The sequence below is a fragment of the Rhagoletis pomonella genome, unplaced genomic scaffold (genome assembly GCF_013731165.1).
Source record: "Rhagoletis pomonella isolate Grant_MI unplaced genomic scaffold, Rhpom_1.0 Rhpom_scaffold_00001, whole genome shotgun sequence".
In the NCBI taxonomy this organism is placed as follows: Eukaryota; Metazoa; Arthropoda; class Insecta; order Diptera; family Tephritidae; genus Rhagoletis; species Rhagoletis pomonella.
Window position 1 is genome coordinate 15,645,853 of NW_023458555.1, and position 7,131 is coordinate 15,652,983.

The window sequence follows — 7,131 nt, forward strand, 5'->3', positions numbered from 1 at the left end:
CCCCTCTTGCTTTCACTAGTGGTGAAGTTCGGGTAGCCATCGGGAAGGCGAAAGCCTCCAAAGCCATGGGGCTCGACGGAATGTGCATGTTGATGCTGAAAAATTTGGGTCCTGCGAGAGTAGCGTACATAATGGAGGTCATCAATCTGTCAATGGCCACTCTATTCATTCCAGACATCTCGAAAAGAGGGAGAGTGGTCCCACTGCTCAAACCGGGGATACCAGCCAACAAAGGAGAGCCCTATCGTCCGATAACACTCCTCTCCCCGATAGCGAATACACTAGAGGCCGTTCTACCAAACAGTTGTCCCTTCTTGTTATCTACGTTCTTTGTCAGTACTATATTACAAAGCTCCCTCAACCACCAGAGGAAGTCTCGATTGTCTCCTATGCTGACAATTGTTCGATAATGGCGTCTTGGAATGGAATTGAGGACTTGTGCTAGAAACTAAACGGGTATCTCTCCGAGCTTTCTCGCTTCTTCAGTGCTAGGAGCCTAATCCTCTCCCCTACAACATCCTCTGCGACCTTGTTCACCACCTGGACGAAGGAGGTCTGACTACTGCTGGGAATTCACGTCGATGATACACAAATTCCGATGATGCATAACCCCAAATTACTCGGAGTAACCTGCGGCAGTCTGCCCTCCTTCTCTGCGCTCGCAACCGCTATTGTCAACAAAGTACAAAGCCACAACAGGGTCCTCAAGTCGTTAGCCGGCAGTACTTGGGCAATGACAAAGAAACGTTGCTGGCAACATACAAGGCAATAGGCTGCACGGTTTTAAATTACGCAGCACCAGTGTGGTCGCCGGGGACTAGTATGACGCAGTGGATGAAGCTGCAGACGACTCAAAACACTGCACCTCGGACAGCGACTGGATGTCTTCTGATGTCGCCAGAACACCACCTGCACGACGAGGCGAAAATGCTCCCCATAAAGGAGCACAACACAATTCTTTGCAAGCAATTCCTAGTAAGGATCCACAGATGTGTGCACCCAAACAAACACTTGCTTGCAGAGAAGCCCTCGCCAAGGCATGTCAGAAGGCATCTTTACGAACAGACGGACGAAGTCCATAGGTTGATAAAGCAACCTCTGGATCCGTCAGCTTATCGACAGCCCCTGAGCGGCTTTCGCATGGAGTCAGTCTCGAGCTATGTAGACTACAGACCTGCGAATGCCATTCTAGGCACACAACTGACATCGACGAGACGGAGCTTCATCTGCCTCGGGAGACTAGAATCACAATAGCCCAACTTCGTTCTGGCTACTGCAGCAGGCTAAACTCATACCTGAGCAGATTAGACGCAGATGTGCCAAATGAGAGTCCGGCATGCGGAGAGACACCCCAATACTGGAAACACCTCTCCGTATTCCTGGAAAACAGCTTACGCATTTGTCCCTGTGGACCGACCCCACTGAAGCTGCACGCTTCTTGGTGCTTCCGTTAGTTGAGCTTGACGACAACGACTGAAATATTAACCGATCTGGCGGATTTAAAATTTCGCTGGGGTGGTACTGATTGTCAAAATCGAGGCTAATTTATACAAGTTGGTGTTGGTAGACCAGCTGTTTTCTTCGTCTTACATGTATTTTGTTTTTGCTTTTACTGATTTGACAGCACACCCATCAAAAGCAAAAACAAAATACATGTAATAATGTTTCGCATGTGAAAGCTTAACGTTTAAAAGCAATAACAGGAGAGAGGCCGAAATATGTGAGTGGGAAGAGCTTGAAATGCTAACCGACAGGAAGAATGCCCGAAAATTTTACCAGAGTTAGGCGACCTTCGGAAGGTTTCAAGACCAGGGCATACTCCTGTAAGAACAACAATGGCGACCTAGTTACCAATATTTAGAACGCACTTAAATTATAGAGGGAATACATTTCCAACCTACTGAATGGTAACAGCACGGAAAGTTGTGAAGAAGAAGAACCCGAACCGCCAGTCGATGATGACGGAGTCGATGTTCCACAAAGCTGATGGAGCATATGGCCTGCCAGCTGAGCTATTCAAGTACGGCGGCGATGAGTTGATAAGGTCACGATCAGGATTGCCGCGATTTGGGCTCAGTATTGTGTACAAATAAGTTTCCACAAGCACTGCCAATTATGTCGTTCGCTTCTGAATTATTTTGATAAATTACCGCCACATTCTTAATTCGATTTGACAGTTCATTTTTATTTCCGTCATTTCCTCTCATTCTTTGTTTTGACTTTTTCTACTCTCTTTTTCTCTGACGGCTGAGTTCGATATATTTCCGATTAAAATCAGGGACGGGTTCGTAATTGCATCTGAATTACTTACAAATGAGGTAATTCGCTCTCGAAATTTTGTATGGCGAATAACGTATTCAGAGGGTAATTGTAAAGCGAATTACGAATGAGAGTGCGAATTACGACGTGAGCACAGTTTATCGATAAATTGAATGAAAGTCCATAGTTATTGAAATCGACAACAAAGGGATGCTTTTGACTGACATCCAAGTTAACTCTATGATTTTAAATAGAGAATGCCACATTGGCAACGTGTGCGTTGCCGCAACTTATTAAATTTACCCAACTCTCAACTTTTGACGCACGCATATGCGCCAAAACAACAACAACAATTTATGGAACGAATTCAAACCAGCTGGTTTTTGACCAATCAAATTGAGCCGTTTTGTTTGCTGTAACGTTTTCATTGTGCCGTGTCGGAATCTTCCTTGCATTTTATAAGTCAAAACCATCTCTGCGTCGCAGAAAATAATTTATATCTGGCGGGCCTTTAATAAGAAAAATTGAGATTATAGACATTGAATAGCAATTGATTATTTGGGTTGGCTTTCCTTTATGGCCGTTCGTTAAAGGGGCGGTGGGCGAATGGTAAGTGGGCGTGGCACCTCTAACCCACCTTTTTGGAGAGGAAATGAACCGCCATTGACAAAAATGAAACCCCCGCCCACCTAGGTCCCCTATGGTTCCCTAGTGACCCCTTAGAAAAATTGCCAAAAATCACAATTTTCATTTGCGTTTATTCGCTTGAAAAATGTTAAATATTCATTTGCACAATACATTTTTATATACACATTTTTATATACAAGACATTTTATAAAACACCCAGTAACCAAAATAGACATCACTGGGGCGGCAGCCCCAGGTTTACCCCACAGAAAGGGAATTCTAGTTACCTCATCCTTTCCCAAGGTTACATCACTGGGGCGGTAGCCCCAGTTAGGTCACACAGAAAGGAGAATTCTACGTAGTAAGGGTTACGTAGAAAGGAATTCTACGCAAAAATACTGTGGACGCAAGTAAAAATTGCGATTTTTGCCATTTTTCTAAGGGGTCCATAGGGAACCATAGGGGGCCTAGGTGGTCGGGGGTTGCATTTTTGTCAATGGCGGTTCATGCCCTCTCCAAAAAGGTGGGTTAGAGGTGCCACGCCCACTTACCATTCGCCCACCGCACCTTTAACGAACGGCCATAATGGAAAGTTTCCCCGATTATTTCAAATCCCGATTTGTAGCAAAATTTGCTCACCGCAAATCCATGGCAATATTTATGTATATACACAAAAAAGTGGTGTTATACAAATTTAATTTTAATTGGCCTGCATCGTTTGCATCGTTCTATTGAACATTGTTAGTCTAAACGCAATGTTGTCCAGTTGATACTATTGTGAATTTATTTAGCAGAGAACGAACGAACAATCGTTCGTGTGGTCATTCCTTCGCCCATTTTCCATCAATCAGTGAACGAATATTCTTTCCTCAAGAAAAGTTCGAAAATTTCGAAACGAAACAGTTGTGGTTTGTTTACTTGTTTTGTTATAAACAAAGTATTTTTATATTGGCTGTAATGGGTTGGCCAACTGAAAAATTGCTTCAACTCATTGATCTATATAAAATGTCGCCATGTCTTTGGGATCCGCAAGATAGATACTATAAAAAAAGTGTAATTAAGGATAGAGCTTGGCAAAGCATCAGCACTAAACTGGGCTACAATCCGGTTGCAACCAAGAAGAAAATGGATTCAATACTTGCTTGTTACCGACGTGAGCGGAAGAAACATGAACTTGATGACTATCATGTTTCCAAGTGGTTCGGCTATGAGCCATTAAGTTTCCTGGCTTACAGATCACAAGTTAAGAAACCCCAATCCGAGGTATGTAAGCGAATATGACATATCAAGAGGACATTTCCATTGTTCATTATCTCTTTAAACATTTCTAGCACCATGATCCTCTGAGCAACATTATACAGCGCGACAAATCACCCAGCCAGCTGCTACAACAACAACCCAGCTACGACCATTCCTTTGAGCCCAAGCAAAGTAAAGTGCACATCGAAGAAACTGAAGTGGTTTCAGACACAGAAAAAGAAAGTAGCCGCTGTCGCCGAAATAACAAAAATAGTCTCGAGAGCAACAGACGAGACGTTAGTGATGTCTTTGGCGAATATGTGGCAACAAAGCACCGAAAGTATAGTGACCATGTCAAGAATGTCATAGAGCATCAAATTGCACAAATTTTATTTGATGCAGATATGGGAACCTATAATCCTGGAACAACAACAACGATTACAATTTCCGGAAGAGCGCCACCTATTGACACTGAGGCAGAAGGATCGGAAGATTTTATGAATGCAAATTAAATTAATAAAGGAAGTTTTAAGTTTTAATATTAGAAACAAATAAGTACATACATAATTAGGGGGAGTGTGCACATAGAGACGTAGAGAAAAAACAGAATCACAAGAAAAATAGCTTCATGCATAAAAAAGCGAATAACACAAAATTCAATAGATTTACTTTTCCCTCTTATACTGTGTTTACTAACCCGCACACCTTTAGTTCATACACTTCACACTTTTAGTTCATACAAATTTGAAGCAAAAATATTTCAAAGTGTATAAACTAAAGGTGGGCACGGTAGTATACACGGAAACTATTGGTGTTGCTCGTTTCATTTAAAAGGTGTTTGCACGAGGCGATTTTGCGTTCAACTCACGCAGGGTTGAACTTGTATGGAATCAACCGAAATTGAACGTCGTGCATAAAAAGCTAACTCAAACTCCAAGATTAATATAAGGTGACAGCAGGAGTACAAAAACAAAAATTTACATGTATTTTGTTTTAGCTTTGGCGGCATAAACTGTCAAAATCTCTAAGATGTGTGTAGAAATTCAAACAAAATTTTTCAATTTGATATCAGAAGCCGTGCGGCGAAACACATACACAAAATCAGCTGAGCTAGTAACACCACCTTATATTAATTCGCCTTGCAGCTGACTTTACAACATCGCCTTGTATAAATTCGCCTTGATTTCTATCATCGATCCCTCCCTCTTGAACGTTCTTTGTCGCCGCGAAACCTTCTAGACTCACCCGCCACAGTTCAGCGAATTGTCCCTTATAAATTAACCTTCTTTGCTTTGATAATTAATTAAGGATAATTATGAGTAAAGAAACAGACCTAATCTTATACAATCGTTTTGTGTCTCATCTATTACCTGCACAAACACATGTTCCTTTTGGCGTTTCTTTTCGCAAACAGCTGACTGACCAAAACAAAACAAAAACGCACCGGTGACTGATTGCACGTTTTGCAAATAGTAAATGCTAAAATTTATTTATTTCACCATAAATAGTGTGGAAAGTAAAAAACCAAGCTATTTAAAATAACTACACAATATGGAGGTTGAGTTCAGTAAAGAGAACTTCATGCTGCCGGAAATCAAATACGAATGTAAGCACTGCAGCCGCCGTCTTCAAAGCATTAGCCATGTTTTTAATGAAATTGTCTATATCTCTTACAGATCTAGACCACACAGCGGATGTGCAGTGAGTAAATGCATATTTTGCAATGAAGGGTTACACATATATATCTATATCTTTGCAGATTGCACGCCTGGGGATCCACGCTACAAGAGGCTTTCGAGCAATGCGGCATGGCTATGTTTGGCTATATGACTGATCTGGCTTATGTCACTGTGGGGCATTGTTTTCAAATTGAAGCTAAAGGTGACGATGTCGAAGGCTTATTATTTCATTTTCTCGATGAGCTGTTGTTCCTCTTCTCCGCTGAACCTTTTCTTATTTGTAAAAAATTGGAAATAACCAAATTCGATTTGGAAGAATTGGAGATAGAATGTCGTTGTTATGGTGAGCCCTTCGAAATTGGCAAACATCCACAAGGTACTGAAGTGAAAGCGATCACCTATTCGGCAATGCAAGTGATACAGGAACCCGAGCGAAATCATTTTGAAATTTTTGTTATTATTGATATTTGAAGATATGGGGAGTTGGAGCTCGATGGACGCCTTATAAAAACAAGAATTTTCTTTTATGGGACTTGTAAAAAGTTAGGCACGACTAATCACGAACATACGAGTAGTTTATTTTGAAAGTAGCCTAAGTCATTTCCACCTTTTGTACATAAATGTTTGCTTGCTTTTAAATGAATGCATCTGTAATTTGGTTTACCGTCCTAGACGAATGACGAAACTTTTTACCTTTGACCGATGAAGTTGAACAAATACCAGACGAGTTGAGATACAGGTAAATTAACAGCATAAATACTTGGTCACTTTCAAATGAAACGGCTAATATGTACGTATGTATGTTAAATGATATAAAATATTGCGTGCCTGGGGGTAATGTAATCGTGATATCAAATTTTTTATATGATCTTAAGAGTTGCGTTTTAATAATGTTTAACAAAACTGTTTAGGGTCGAATTGAAGTTTTAGATGATTATGTGAGTTCTTAAGTTAACCAGTTAAGTTAAATACCAAACGAGTTGAGATACAGGTAAATTAACAGCATAAATACTTGGTCGCTTTCAAATGAAACGGCTAATATGTTCGTTCATATGTATGTTAAATGATATAAAATATTGCGTGCTTGGCGGTATGTAACCTTGATAGAAAATTTTTTGTATGATCTTAAGAGTTGCGTTTTAATCTAATCTAATGGAAATTTAGATGATAATGTGAGTTCTTAAGTTAACCAGTGTTTTTAAATACAGTAATGCCGAATTTCCACTAGGTATTGACAATGACAAAAAATTTATGCCGTGTGGAAATGAACTTAATGACATTTTTTATGTAATGACACGATAATTTTTTAATGCCCGACTTTGTTTGT

At 40.6% G+C, this 7,131-nt stretch overlaps 2 protein-coding genes across 2 annotated transcripts; both read left to right on the plus strand.

Annotated features, from left to right (window-relative positions):
• The first annotated feature begins 3,652 nt into the window (after positions 1-3,652).
• On the plus strand, positions 3,653-4,999 carry LOC118740034. The gene is made up of 2 exons (XM_036471532.1): positions 3,653-4,149; positions 4,218-4,999. The coding sequence occupies exons 1-2, from the start codon at positions 3,844-3,846 to the stop codon at positions 4,635-4,637; spliced, it is 726 nt and encodes a 241-aa protein (XP_036327425.1). The 5' UTR covers positions 3,653-3,843; the 3' UTR covers positions 4,638-4,999.
• Positions 5,000-5,533: 534 nt separating this feature from the next.
• On the plus strand, positions 5,534-6,309 carry LOC118740040 (protein archease-like). The gene is made up of 3 exons (XM_036471539.1): positions 5,534-5,731; positions 5,802-5,826; positions 5,885-6,309. The coding sequence occupies exons 1-3, from the start codon at positions 5,677-5,679 to the stop codon at positions 6,273-6,275; spliced, it is 471 nt and encodes a 156-aa protein (XP_036327432.1). The 5' UTR covers positions 5,534-5,676; the 3' UTR covers positions 6,276-6,309.
• The last annotated feature ends 822 nt before the right edge of the window (positions 6,310-7,131 follow it).

Coding starts and splice junctions, on each gene's coding strand:
- LOC118740040 (XM_036471539.1), top strand. CDS start 5,677: ATGGAGGTTGAGTTCAGTAAAGAGAACTTCATGCTGCCGGAAATCAAA. Junction 5,732..5,801: donor GCCGGAAATCAAATACGAAT/GTAAGCACTGCA, acceptor TATCTCTTACAG/ATCTAGACCACACAGCGGAT. Junction 5,827..5,884: donor GACCACACAGCGGATGTGCA/GTGAGTAAATGC, acceptor ATATCTTTGCAG/ATTGCACGCCTGGGGATCCA.
- LOC118740034 (XM_036471532.1), top strand. CDS start 3,844: ATGGGTTGGCCAACTGAAAAATTGCTTCAACTCATTGATCTATATAAA. Junction 4,150..4,217: donor TTAAGAAACCCCAATCCGAG/GTATGTAAGCGA, acceptor AAACATTTCTAG/CACCATGATCCTCTGAGCAA.